General features: G+C 36.9%; 1 protein-coding gene across 2 annotated transcripts in view; it reads right to left on the reverse strand.

The window, feature by feature from the left end:
* Window positions 1–14,721, reverse strand: part of TLL1 (tolloid like 1) — a gene marked incomplete at both ends in the record, with an annotated part of 266,853 nt that overhangs the window by 135,828 nt on the left and 116,304 nt on the right. For both annotated transcript variants that reach the window (XM_079702857.1, XM_079702856.1), the window contains one exon: window positions 7,061–7,239. In XM_079702857.1, the coding sequence (XP_079558983.1) occupies window positions 7,061–7,239 (179 nt within the window). The remainder of the gene's footprint in view (window positions 1–7,060; window positions 7,240–14,721) is intronic.

Here is a 14,721-nt window from a genome sequence, read left to right on the forward strand (position 1 = left end):
ATGACAGTGGTAGTCTGATTGGGATTGCATTGAATCTGTAGATTGCTTTGTGTAGTAGAGTCATCAACAGTGTTGATTCTTCCAATCCAGGAACATGGTATATCTCTCCATCTATCTGTATCATCTTTAATTTCTTTCATCGGTGTCTTATAATTTTCTGCATACAGGTCTTTTGTCTCCTTGGGTAGTTTTATTCCTAGATATATTATTCTTTTTGTTGCAATGGTAAATGGGAGTGTTTTTTTGATTTCACTTTCCGAGTTTTCATCATTAGTGTAGAGGAATGCCAGAGATTTCTGTGCATTAATTTTGTATCCTGCTACTTTACCACATTCATTGATTAGCTCTAGTAGTTTTCTGGTAGCATCTTTAGAATTCTCTATGTATAGTATCATGTCATCTGCAAACACTGACAGCTTTACGTCTTTTCCAATTTGGATTCCTTTTATTTCCTTTTCTTCTCTGATTGCTGTGGCTAAAACATCCAATACTATGTTGAATAAGAGTGGTGAGAGTGGGCAGCCTTGTCTTGTTCCTGATCTTAGTGGAAATGGTTTCACTTTTTCACCATTGAGGATGACGCTGGCTGTGGGTTTGTCATATATGGCCTTTATTATGTTGAGGAAAGTTCCCTCTATGCCTACTTTCTGCAGGGTATTTATCATAAATCGGTGTTGAATTGTGTCAAAAGCTTTCTCTGCATCTATTGAAATGATCTTATGGTTTTTCTCCTTCAATTTGGTAATATGGTGTATCACGTTGATTGATTTGCATATATTGAAGAATCCTTGCATTCCTCGAATAAACCCCACTTGATCATGGTGTATGATCCTTTTAATGTGCTGTTGGATTCTGTTTGCTAGTATTTAGTTGAGGATTTTTGCATCTATGTTCATCAGTGATATTTGCCTGTAGTTTTCTTTCTTTGTGACATCCTTGCCTGGTTTTGGTATCAAGGTGATGGTGGCCTGATAAAATGAGTTTGGGAGTGTTCCTCTCTCTGCTATATTTAGGAAGAGTTTGAGAAGGATAGGTGTTAGCTCTTCTCTAAATGTTTGATAGAATTTGCCTGTGAATCCATCTGGTCCTGGGCTTTTGTTTGTTGGAAGATTTTTAATCACAGTTTCAATTTCAGTGCTTGTGATTGGTCTATTCATATTTTCTCTTTCTTCCTGATTCATTCTTGGCAGGTTGTGCATTTCTACGAATTTGTCCATTTCTTCCAGGTTGTCCATTTTATTGGCATAGAGTTTCTTGTAGTAATCTCTCATGATCTTTTGTATTTCTGCAATGTCAGTTGTTACTTCTTTTTCATTTCTAATTCTATTGATTTGAGTCTTCTCCCTTTTTTCTTGATGAGTCTGGTTAATGGTTTATCAATTTTGTTTATCTTCTCAAAGAACCAGCTTTTACATTTATTCATCTTTGCTATCGTTTCCTTCATTTCTTTTTCATTTATTTCTGATCTGATCTTTATGATTTCTTCCCTTCTGCTAACTTTGTGGGATTTTTGTTCTTCTTTCTCTAATTGCTTTAGATGCAGGGTCATGTTTTTTTTGAGACGTTTTCTGTTTCTTATGGTGGGATTGTATTGCTATAAACTTCCCCCTTAGAACTGCTTTTGCTGTGTCCCATAGGTTTTGGGTCGTCGTGTCTCCATTGTCATTTGTTTCTAGGTATTTTTTTATTTCCTCTTTGATTTCTTCAGTGATCACTTGGTTATTAAGTAGTGTATTGTTTAGCCTCCATGTGTTTGTATTTTTTACAGATCTTTTCCTGTAATTCATGTCTAGTCTCATAGCATTGTGGTCGGAAAAGATACTTGATACAATTTCAATTTTCTTAAATTTACCAAGGCTTGATTTATGACCCAAAGTATGATCTATCTTGGAGCATGTTCCATGAGCACTTGAGAAAAATGTGTATTCTGTTGTTTTTGGATGGAATGTCCTATAAATATCCATTAAGTACATCTTGTTTAATGTATCATTTAAAGCTTGTTTCCTTATTTATTTTCATTTTGGATGATCTGTCCATTGGTGATAGTGGGGTGTTAAAGTCCCCTGCTATGAACTTGTTACTGTCAATTTCCCCTTTTATGGCTGTTAGTATTTGCCTTATATATTGAGGTGCTCCTATGTTGGGTGCATAAATATTTACAATTGTTATATCTTCTTCTTGGATCGATCCCTTGATCATTATGTAGTGTCCTTCTTTGTCTCTTCTAGTAGTCTTTATTTTAAAGTCTATTTTGTCTGATATGAGAATTGCTACTCCAGCTTTCTTTTGGTTTCCATTTGCATGGAATATCTTTTTCGATCCCCTTACTTTCAGTCTGTATGTGTCTCTAGGTCTGTAGTGGGTCTCTTGTATACAGCATATATATGGGTCTTGTTTTTGTATCCATTCAGCCAATCTGTGTCTTTTGGTGGGAGCATTTAGTCCATTTACATTTAAGGTAATTATCGATATGTATGTTCCTTTTCCCATTTCCTTAACTGTTTTGGGTTCGTTATTGTAGGTATTTTCCTTCTGTTGTGTTTCTTGCCTAGAGAAGTTCCTTTAGTATTTGTTGTAAAGCTGGCTTGGTGGTGCTGAACTCTCTCAGTTTTTTCTTGTCTGTAAACGTTTTAATTTCTCCATCAAATCTGAATGAAATCCTTGCTGGGTAGAGTAATCTTGGTTGCAGGTTTTTCTCCTTCATCACTTTACATATGTCCTGCCATTCCCTTCTGGCTTGTAGAGTTTCTGCTGAGAGATCAGCTGTTATCCTGATGGGGATTCCCTTGTGTGTCATTTGTTGTTTTTCCCTTGTTGCTTTTAATATGTTTTCTTTGTGTTTAATTTTTGACAGTTTGATTAATATGTGTCTTGGTGTATTTCTCCTTGGATTTATTCTGTATGGGACTCTCTGTGCCTCCTGGACTTGATTAACTATTTCCTTTCCCATATTAGGGAAGTTTTCAACTATAATCTCTTCAAATATTTTCTCAGTCCCTTTATTTTTCTCTTCTTCTTCTGGTACCCCTATAATTCGAATGTTGGTGCGTTTAATGTTGTCCCAGAGGTCTCTGAGACTGTCCTCAGTTCTTTTCATTCTTTTTTCTTTATTCTGCTCTTCAGCAGTTATTTCCACTATTTTATCTTCCACCTCACTTATCTGTTCTTCTGCCTCTGTTATTCTGCTATTGATCCCATCTAGACTATTTTTCATTTCATTTATTGTGTTTTTAATCATTGCTTGATTCATCTTTAGTTCTTCTAAGTCCTTGTTAACTGTTTCTTGCATTTTGTCTATTCTATTTCCAAGAGTTTGGATCTTCTTTACCCTCATTATTCTGAATTCTTTTTCAGGTAGACTGCCTATTTCCTCTTCATTTGTTAGGTCTGGTGGGTTTTTATCTTGCTCCTTCACCTGCTGTGTGTTTTTCTGTCTTCTCATTTTGCTTATCTTACTGTGTTTGGGTCTCCTTTTTGCAGGCTGCAGGTTCGTAGTTCCCGTTGTTTTTGTGTCTGTCCCAAGTGGCTAAGGTTGTTTCAGTGGGTTGTGTAGGCTTCCTGATGGAGTGGACTAGTTCCTGTGTTCTGGTGGATGCAGCTCGATCTTGTCTTTCTGGTGGACAGGTCCACGCCTGGTGGTGTGTTTTGGGGTGTCTGTGGCCTTATTATGTTTTTAGGCATTGTCTCTGCTAATGGGTGTGGTTGTGTTCCTGCCTTGCTAGTTGCTTGGCATAGGGTGGCCAGCACTGTAGCTTGCTGGTCATTGAGTGAAGCTGGGTGCTGGTGTTGAGATGGAGATCTCTGGGAGATTTTTGCTGTTTGATATTATGTGGAGCTGGGAGGTCTCTTGTGGACCAGTGTCCTGAAGTTGGCTCTCCCACCTCAGAGGCACAGCACTGACCCCTGGCTGGAGCACCAAGAGCCTTTTATCCACTCAGCTCAGAATAAAAGGGAGAAAAAGTAGAAAGAAAGAATTAGTAGAAGAAAAAAAGAAAGGAGGGGGGAGGGAGGGAGGAAGCAGGGAAGGTAGGAAAAAGAGAAAGAGAAGATAAAGTAAAATAGAATAAAGTATGATAAAATATAATAACATTATTAAAATAAAAAAGTAATTATTAAAAATATTGAAAACAGGGGCTTCCCTGGTGGCGCAGTGGTTGAGAGTCCGCCTGCCGATGCAGGGGACACGGGTTCGTGCCCCAGTCTGGGAAGATCCCACATGCCACGGAGCGGCTGGGCCCGTGAGCCATGGCTGCTGAGCCTGCGCATCCGGAGCCTGTGCTTCGCAACGGGAGAGGCCACAACAGTGAGAAGCCCGCGTACCGCAAAAAAAAAAAAAAAAAAAAAAAAAAAAAAAATATTGAAAACAAAACAAAACAAAACAAAAACGGACAGATAGAACCCTGGGACAAATGGTGGTAGCACAGCTATACAGGCAAAATCTCACACAGAAGCATATCCTTACACTTTCACAAAAAGAGAACAAGGGGAAAAAATCATAAATCTTGTTCTCAATGTCCACCTCTTCAATTTGGGATGATTCGTTGTCTATTCATGTATTCCACAGATGCAGGGTACATCAAGTTGATTGTGGAGCTTTAATCTGCTTCTTCTGAAGCTGCTGGGAGAGATTTCCCTTTCTCTTCTTTATTCTCACAGCTCCCGGGTCTCAGCTTTGGATTTGGCCCCGCCTCTGCGTGTAGGTCGCCAGAGGGCATCTGTTCTTTGCTCAGACAGGATGGGGTTAAAAGAACAGCTGCTTTGGGGGCTCTGGCTCACTCAGGCCGGGGGGAGGGAGGGGTACTGAGTGCAGGGCAAGCCTGCGGTGGCAGAGGCCGGCGTGACGTTGCACCAGCACGAGGCGCGCCGTGCACTCTCCTGGGGAAGCCATCCCTGAATCCCGGGACCCCGGCAGTGGCGGGCTGCACAGGCTCCCCGGAAAGGGGTTGTGGACAGTGACCTGCGCTCGCACACAGGCCTCTTGGATGCGGCAGCAGCAGCCCCAGTGTCCCTCGCCTGTCTCTGGGGTCCACGCTTTTAGCCGCGGCTCGCGCCCATCTCTGGAGCTCCTTTAAGCATTGCTCTTAATCCCCTCTCCTCGCGCACCAGGAAACAAAGAGGGAAGAAAAAGTCTCTTGCCTCTTCGGCAGCTCCAGACTTTTTCCCGGACTCCCTCCCGGCTAGCCGTGGTGCACTAACCCCTTCAGGTTATCTTCCCGCCGCCAGCCCCAGTCCTCTCCCTGCGCTGCGACTGAAACCCGAAACCTGAGCCTCAGCTCCCAGCCCCGCCCACCCCGGCGGCCGAGCAGACAAGCCTCTCGGGCTGGTCATTGCCAGTCGGCGCTGATCCTCTGTGCAGGAATCTCTCCGCTTTGCCCTCCGCACCCCTGTGGCTGTGCTCTCCTCTGCTACTCCGAAGCTTTCCCCCTCCACCACCCGCAGTCTGCCCGCGAAGGGGCTTCCTAGTGTGTGGAAACCTTTCCTCCTTCACGGCTCTCTCCCACTGGTGCAGGTCCCGTCCCTATCCTTTTGTCTCTGTTTATTCTTGTTTCTTTTGCCCTACCCAGGTACGTGGAGAGTTTCTTGCCTTTTGGGGGGTCTGAGGTCTTCTGTCAGCGTTCAGTAGGTGTTCTGTAGGAGTTGTTCCACGTGTAGATGTATTTCTGGTGTATCTGTGGGGAGGAAGGTGATCTCTGCGTCCTACTCTTCCGTCATCTTCCCCCAGCTCCAATAATTCTTTTTTTTAAATCTGAATTTGCTCTGCTCTCAATCCTTTGATTATTCTCCAGTAGCTAGAGGATAAAATCTAAATGTCTTAGCTTCAGATAGAAAATCCCTATGATCTAATCTCCCTTGGTAATTACCAACTAGTCTCTCATTTGTAACTTACCATGCAGCCATTTGGGCAAATAAAAATGATTCAATTATCTGTAATTGTAGCTCTGATCATGATGCTTTTTTTTTTTCTTCCAGTTAGAAATTCCATCACTCTTCTGGGCACTTAGAACCCCTTTACTTCTAAATTTCAGTTGCTTTGTGACATCTCCCTTTACTCGCAAGGGACATTTTGTCACACCTTGTTTGGACTGGATTGTGTTCTCCATATAACACTATTCTCACTCGCTTGCAATTGTTGGTATACATGGATATACATACACTAAGCTCTGTAATTTTCATGAAGTATCTCCAACATCTAATAGTGCCTCAATAAATAACTGGCAGCAAATATGCTATGAACAAATAAATAGAGCAATGCTGTTAATCACAGGAAATTCTAAGGAATTAAATGTTTGTAACTTAAAACTGTCCATGAATAAGGAAATAAGGACACATTTCTGCTTTGCTTCTGCTTGAAACACACACAACTTTCTAAGACAATTCTAAACAACAGGATTTTTCTTCTGGCAATTGAAATGTACTTATCTTTATGAATTATGAAAGGTAAAACAAATGAAAAGCTAAATGAGGTGATTATCTCACATCAATTGCTGGAGAAAATTAAATTTTAACTATATATTAACTATTGAACTACTGAAACTATTGAAAACATTCTTAAGAATTTGTCTTTAGTGTAGTTAAGGGGAAATCTCAAGAAAATATTTGGACTATCCTGGAAATGACTCACTTCCCTGGAATTTTCTCCAGAAATTATCCCTGGTATAATATAGATTTGTATGGTAGCAGCACATTTTGTGGCAAACCCTGGACCCTTTTTAAATGCCAACAACATAAATTATAGAATTAAGTATAGAAAATACTTTTAAAAATTTATTAATATTAATTTATGTTTTAATCGCCTATACCCATTCTTGGAAAGCACTGAAGTTTGGATATAAAATAGCTAAATCTGAAGGAAAAAAGCAAGCTTGAAAAATGCATAAGATCATTTGATCTGCAGGAAAAAATTAACAACATAGCAGCTATTTTTAAATCAAGCAAAATGTTGATCTATAATATCAACAAAATCAGTTCACATTTTTTAAGAAATTAAATGATAAATAGTACAATACATTTAAAAGATATTTAGTCATCCTTAAACCCAAAACATTCTGAAGCCTCTCACCTGGCTGGATGTTTTCTCTTATGATAGTTACATGATTATCTCGATCTGGTCGTGTGTGTTCATGCCAAAAGCCTATCACATGGCCCAGTTCATGAACAACAATTCCAAATTTATCACAGTTCTTTCCAATAGAGATCGCCTGAGGTCCATTTCCACGCCGACCTACATAGGAGCAGCATCTGGAATAAAGTAGAAAGTGCAGATGGTGGTGGACAGGGAGATGCTGAGTGAATTACAGTAGGGTGAAACTTTTGTAAAAATTTGTCATGAACTGTAAAGTCCAACACATTCAGAAGCAGAACAGTTTTTCATTTATAAATATTTCATTAATAAAAATTTCTAGTAATCCTGGTAGATTTATGTACGAGTCCCCAAATAATCTATTGAAGTGCCTTTGTACTAATTCATATATTAGAAGATGTGCCTTAAGTAATTTTTAGGAGTATTCAGAAGAAAAATCAGAAAATAAAATACTTATGATGATGATTAATGGCTATTATACATACAGTTAAACTCAAGACATCAACCAACATGTATTTCTAATACAATTTTTTATCCTCAAAACCCATTTAGGTAACTACTTTGTCAATATGGTTATTTAACAATAATCCATTATTTCAGTATTAAAAATAAAAACAAAGTTTATTTTTCCTCTTTGAGAAAAACAATTAAGTTTGTGAAAAATTTTGGTTAATTTAAAAAGGAATTACTTTTCCTCTTCATGGGAGAATTTTTTTAAAGAAGAGAACTTTTAAGAGAAGTCAATCAAGGAAAATTAGCTTCAAAAGGTGAATTATCTAGGGTTAACTGTTGACTGGTGAAGGAAATTCAACAACTGGTAGAATTATGAGACTGTGTCAAATGGTCAGACAAATGTTTAGTGTGATAGTCCATTTCACATTCTGAAAGAATCTCTTGGACTTTCAGAATGTGAAGCATGCAGAGCATCTTCCTGCAAGTTTTCTTCAATTTATTGATATTTATACATATTCAGTGATGCTTTTCTACCCAAAATATAGATATTCCATTTATTCATTTTGTGTATGTGGGCATACGTGCACGTGTGTCAATGTGCATGAGAGAGTGTGCACACACATGTAAGGGTGGACACATAGGGACACACTTTAAAATAAGCTTTAAATGGTATAATAATATGGTAACTACAATCATAGTTATAAATAAAATTACACTTAAAACTTCAAAATTTAGGGTTTACATTAAAATAGCTTATCTAAGGGCTACCCCTCTAGACAGCAATAGAGGGCAGTAAATAACTGGTCTTGAATAGATGGGAATCATAATGTGCCGGACACTGAACACCTTTTCTAATTTTTTAAGTTAAAGGAGGAAATTGCCCAAACTTAATTGTCCAAATTTTTAAAATGCATTTCACAAATTTCACTTTTCAGAGTAAGCACATTTGTCATTCCAATTATTTGTGTAGGTTTTAAATGCCAGTTAGAAGAAGTAATTCAACTTATTATTTATGAATCTATTATAACAGTTAATTAAGCTTAATAAATCAATTAAAAAAGAAAAGTGAGGTAACTGGTAGGGGAAAAAATCAGGGAATTGTATTTTTGCTCTCAGGTAGATTTTTTTTTACCAAGACTTTTAAACTTATACATACATAGTTATTTATTACATACTGAAATAGCAAAGTATTAGGTGTAGCAAAACTCAAAATGTGCAAATTTTGGAGAGATTTAAACTGAAATATTTGCTACCATAAAGCAATAGTGATGAAAGTGAAATATCTGAGGATTATACAGCAACTAAATTACCCACACTGAATCATTTTTGCTGGTTATATTCAGAGGAAAAAGTACTTTGCAAGTCAAAATCCAGGAGATAGTCAAGCAATGTGGTTGACTGTTTTAATCTAAAACACCTTTTATTAGCATAATTTTGCCTATAACAATTTCGAATAAATAAGATGGGATTTCATAATGGAAAGCAAAAATACATTTCACGCTGGCTTTTGCAATGGTCCTGTGAAGAAAAATGTGGTGGTTTGGTTTCTGAAATACTACAGGTCCAGGAATGGAAGAATTCTAGATGCTCAAATGACTAAATAGCTAAATATATGCACATACAATTATGTATGGAATGACAGGTTAATATGCACAGTTTATTTTTAATATGCACAGTTTATAAAAACATGGTTTTAACATGTCTGAGTTTCTTTCTAATTCCATCCAGGTTTGATGCTGTTTTCTTGTACATGGCTTTTGATTTTCTGTTTCAAATTTGAGTGCTGCTTTTAAAGTTTGGCCATTATAAGCCCTACCTGTCCTCTCAAGAAAATATTTTACCAATTTTAGAGAAGCCTCACTAAGCCATAGAGAGTAAGAAGGTAATCCAAAACCCGCTATTCCCTACTTTGGTCTCGGATTGGTGGAGCAAAACCTATACGCACAAAGAAAGTTGCCTGTAAGCTTTATGCTCTCCCCACAGCAGTCTTTTCTCAGCATAAAGATATGTTTTAAATGTAAACTCAGATTACTCCACTTCTTTACTCAATATTCTCCAATGATTATGTCACAAATCGTGTCAATATTCAAAAGTATTCATTACCCTTCTCTAGGAGATAATTATACATCCCTACCCTACTGTTGCTGGGTTTAGTCGTGTGACTTGCTCTGGACAATGTCATGTGAGCACAAACTGTGTCATTTCTGGAGAGAATCTTTAAGAGCAAATATGGTTGACCATATTGTTTCTATTCTTTCTGCTACAACTGCAAGGTTCCAAAAAGAGGCTTCTCCATCAGACTGGACACAATAGTGACAACTCTGGAGTGAGCTACAGCTGACCAGTGGCGGATACACAGTAAGAGTAAGGAGTAAGTGTTTGTTGCTCTAGCTCCTGGGATATGGGAGTTGTTTGTTACCATGTTATAAATTGCCTAAGCTGACTGATACAGGCTCTCTATTTTGCTCAGAGGAAAATCAAAGTACTTATTTAAAAAAAAACTATAAGATCTTACACAATCTTCACACACAAATATCTTACCATAGAGATCTCATCTCTTATTATCATCCCTGTCACTCCACTCAAGCCATGAAGTTTCCTTGTTGTGCCCTGAGCATGCAGACATACTCTTGCCTCAGAGCCTTGTTACTGTCTATTTTCTCTGTCAGGAACTCTGTTTCCCAGATATACATATGGCTTGTTTCCTCCTCTCTTTCAAGTTCTGTGCAAATGTCCTTCCATCCCACTTACACTACTTTCCTTTTTGTCCTAGAATTTATTGTCTATTAAAACATTTTATATTTCATTTATCTTTGCAGGGGTTTTGCCTCCCCACCTAGAATGTAAGCTTTTGGTGGACAGAATGTGTACCTGTTTTGCTCATGCTATAATGCTAGCTCCTAGAATACAGCCTGGCACATAATAGAACTCAATAGTTACAGAGAACATATTAGTGGTTGCCAGAGGTGGAGGCTAAGGGTGGGTGAAATGGATGAAAGGGGGTCAAAATGTACAGACTTCCAGTTACACAATAAGTAATTTCTGAGGCTGTAATGTACAGCATAGTGACTAAAGTTAACAATACCATATCATATATTTGAAAGTTGCTAAGAGAGTAGATCTCAAAAGTTCTCATCACAAGAAAAAAAAAACGTGTGACTAAATATGATGATGGATGTTAACTAAACTTATTGTGGTGATCACTTCACAATATATACAAGTCTAAAATCATCATGTTATACACCTAAAACAGTATGTTGTATGTCAATTATATCTCAATAAAACTGGAAAAATTTTGAAAAATAAAAAGTCAAAAATTTTAATAAATACTTATTGAAAGAACAGATCTCCTAAGTGCAGGACAGAGCTAAGACTCTAGTAATTAGCAGCAAGCATCCAAAGAAGTGGTGGAAATGCTCAAGGTGATGGGTTCAACATGCTCTTGCTGAGACTCCTCCTTCAGCCTGTCTCTCCACTTTTTCTATTAGTATAATTCTATAAATTCCTTTAAAAAAACTATTTTTTTCCTGCTTAAGTTAGCCAGTCTCTGTTGCCTGAGAACAAGAATCCTGGCTAGCACACTTCCTCTGCCTAACTATAACATCCTTGCAGAGAGAAAACAACTTACATTCAATTTTATATTCCCCAAAGTTAGTACAGTAAGTGACACAAAATGAGAATTCAATAGGAAAGAATGAATAAGTGACTACTGTTACAGTCTGAATAATCAAACTGACCAAAGTTAAATACAATTAAAGCATATGAAATCTAGAAAATAAGAAAATAAGTTAACTCTACGTTTGTTTGTTTGATTGTTTTTTAGCAATCATTAAAAATCAGCATATAATAGATGAAGGTAATAAATACAGTTACATAAATCTCTGACTTAACAAAGAATAAAATCAAACAACTTCTATTATTAAATGGTCTCACATTTTGCTGTTTATAATTAATAATCTTGTAAAATAAATAAATGCCACTGAAGCTAGTAGACATTCATTGAAAATTATGTATAGCCCAGTTCAAACCTTTTGTCAATATAGAGGATTAAAGCTTATACCCACTGCAGATGAAGCAAAGATATCATATACCTAAAAACATGCATACAGATATATATAAACATAATGTATGATTAAATGCAACTTAAAAATAGGAAATACACTAGAGCTAAAGGGCAAAAAGATCTGATTTCTACTGTTTGCGTTTTAAAATTTTATTATTTTCCCACCTATCAAAGGCCTGATATGGAATTAGACACCCAATAAATATTTATTGAATAAAAATTGACTGTAGCAGAATAAGATGGGAAATATAATATCCTAAATGATATAGGTGATTCCATATTTAATAATTCCTCCCATAAGTATGGAGATTATTTTAGCTTTTATTTTTAAAAATTGCAAGAGCTACAAGTTGACTGACGTAGTGGGTAAACACAATGAAAGTGATGACAGTGATAAGAAGTAATAAGACACATTTGCCTTCTAGATTAAAGCTAGGAACAGAACTGATAAATGTTGTCATCCATATCAATGGCACCACCTTAAAAGTTCTCCATATTCTATGGATATTTATACTAGGTATTGCTAAATGTGATACATTATATGCCACAGCTCTTATAGGAAAAAAGACCCAATACTAAATCCAACAGAGTGTTAAATGTTTGACTCAAAATATATCTTATTCCAGATGGCCTTCCCTATTTTGTGTAATACCAACTGTCAAGCTATTTAATAATTTAAATTGATTTTTATGATATATAAATGCAGCATTATCATAGCAAGAATGATGAAATAACCATAATTTAATGAAATTGTGGACAATACTGGTAATTTCAAATGAAATTTAGAAGTCACAAAATGATTAGAATGATTAGCAGGCCAATGATCATGTTTTATAAAAAGTATCATCCTTCCTATCACTGAAAAAATAATACAGGGCAAACTTTGAACTGGAAAATGAGCACCAAAACAAATCACCAAAATGCAACATTACTACTATAACAGTCACAAATAAACTCAAGAGTCTAATTTCAGGAATGTAACTACAGATTTAAGTACCTTGGGGAAAGTCATAACTTCAGTTTTCACATCTCTAAATTGATGAAGTACATGTTCTTCAAACCCCCTTCTAATTCTTAATTTTTTTTTTTTTTTTTTTTTTGGTGGTATGCGGGCCTCTCACTGTTGTGGCCTCTACCCCTGCGGAGCACAGGCTCCGGACGCGCCCGCTCGGCAGTCATGGCTCACGGGCCCAGCCGCTCCGCGGCATGTGGGATCCTCCCAGACCGGGGCACGAACCCGTGTCCCCTGCATCGGCAGGCGGACTGTCAACCACTGCGCCACCAGGGAAGCCCTAATTCTTACATTTTTTAATCTCAGGATTACACACAATGTACTTTAGCTGACATGTAAATTGTTGGTACATTCCTGATCACCTACCTATAAAGCCGTGTGCTGTGTGTCATGAGGGACACAGAGGTAAGCTCCCTGCCCTCATCATTTATGAAGGTAGACATGTGAACCAACAGTGGAAATGGAGCTATTATAGCTGTTGTAGAGCAAAGTCCCACTGCAGGCAGCTCAAAAATGGGTGAGCATGAAATATGTGAAAGATTTCCACTGATGAAAAAGGAAAGTAAAGGCATTCAAGCAACTAAAACGTCACAAAAACAAATATGAAGGAGTGATAGTGAATGGGGAAAAATAGTTTAGCAGGATAAAACAACTGAAATGGAAAACTTTGAAAAGAGCCAAATTAATAAAAGAAAATGAGTATAAATATGAATTTGTTACAAACAGAATTTGAGCAATAAAATAATAAATGATTGGTGCTTTGCATGTATTTACAGAATTGAAGGGTGGGTAAAGAAAAGATGTATTGATTTGAATACATTATATATTTAGAAATGTGTAATCTGAGCTATATCCACTCCTATTAGATAATCAGAAGGAAGGAAGGACAGTCTAGATTTGGACCTTAAAAGGTCCTTAATATTTAAAAATATTAAATACATATAAAGAATTGGGAGGGACTTCAAATGTAACCAAAACTTATCAAGAGTAAGTAATTAGAGTAATTTAGAAGAAAACATTGCTTAAATAAGTCATAGCTAAAAAAATTATGGTATTATCAAAATATATAGAAAAATAATAATGTATAATTTATCCTAATGTCACTTAAGTAGGGCCAAAATTAAAACTCATTACTTTTTAAGTTAAGTTCAATGTTCTAGGAAAATATGGTGGAACAAAGCCAGATGATGTAATGCCCCCAATACCTAGTGAAATATATACTTCCTCCACCCTGAAAATATGTGTCTTTAGGGCATGAACTATTTGATCCAAAGGAATTATGCATTTATTTTTACTTCTCTATGTGAACTTTAATAGAGGGTATTCAAATACTTATAGTTAATTAAAGATAATTCCTCTTTATAGAAGAATTTCAGCTAATAAATTTAGAAGCAATAAAAGAAAAGAACAACATGACAAAATGACTATTTTGCAATGATGGGAACTTACAATTGAGGGACCTGGCTGTCACCATTTGAATCCACTGATCAATCACAGTATCACTAAAGTGGTAGGTCCAGGCACATGTGCCTCTTGATGTGATGCAGTGTAAAGTAGACAGCACACCCTATCAAGTATTCTTAGCAAAAAAACAAACAAAAATGGAAACAATTTAAATACTCAAATATTTAAATATAAATTCCAACTAACTGGAAATATAGGGAGAAAAAATTTGAAAGTTTTCACAACGAAAAATCTTTTAAAGTTACAGCATTGCTTGGAGAACTGCTGTTACTGTAACTTGGCTAGATTATGGGATTTGTGGAAAGAAGTGGTGGCAGCAGAAGCAGCAGATGGAAGCTGTGGTAAGTTCATGGCATTCCTTAAAAGTTACATCCAAGCATCTAGGCTTTATTCTCAGGCTAGCATTTCCCAGAATGTGTTCTGGAATACTGATATGCGTTCTTCACTATTAACAGGGTGAGATGGGTGTTCCCATTTTAAAATAAGTTTAGGGAACACTGTATTCTATATTTCTTTCAATTCGTTGAATATTAGTAAGGTTTAGCACACTGCTTGTAGAAATACCTATTGAAATTTAACACAGCATTTTCACGACTTATGGAATAGTTTATTTTGAAGAGAGTACTGTTATCCTGTAAGAAGCAAATC

The sequence above is a fragment of the Hyperoodon ampullatus genome (assembly GCF_949752795.1).
Source record: "Hyperoodon ampullatus genome assembly, chromosome: 1".
NCBI classification, from domain to species: domain Eukaryota; kingdom Metazoa; phylum Chordata; class Mammalia; order Artiodactyla; family Ziphiidae; genus Hyperoodon; species Hyperoodon ampullatus.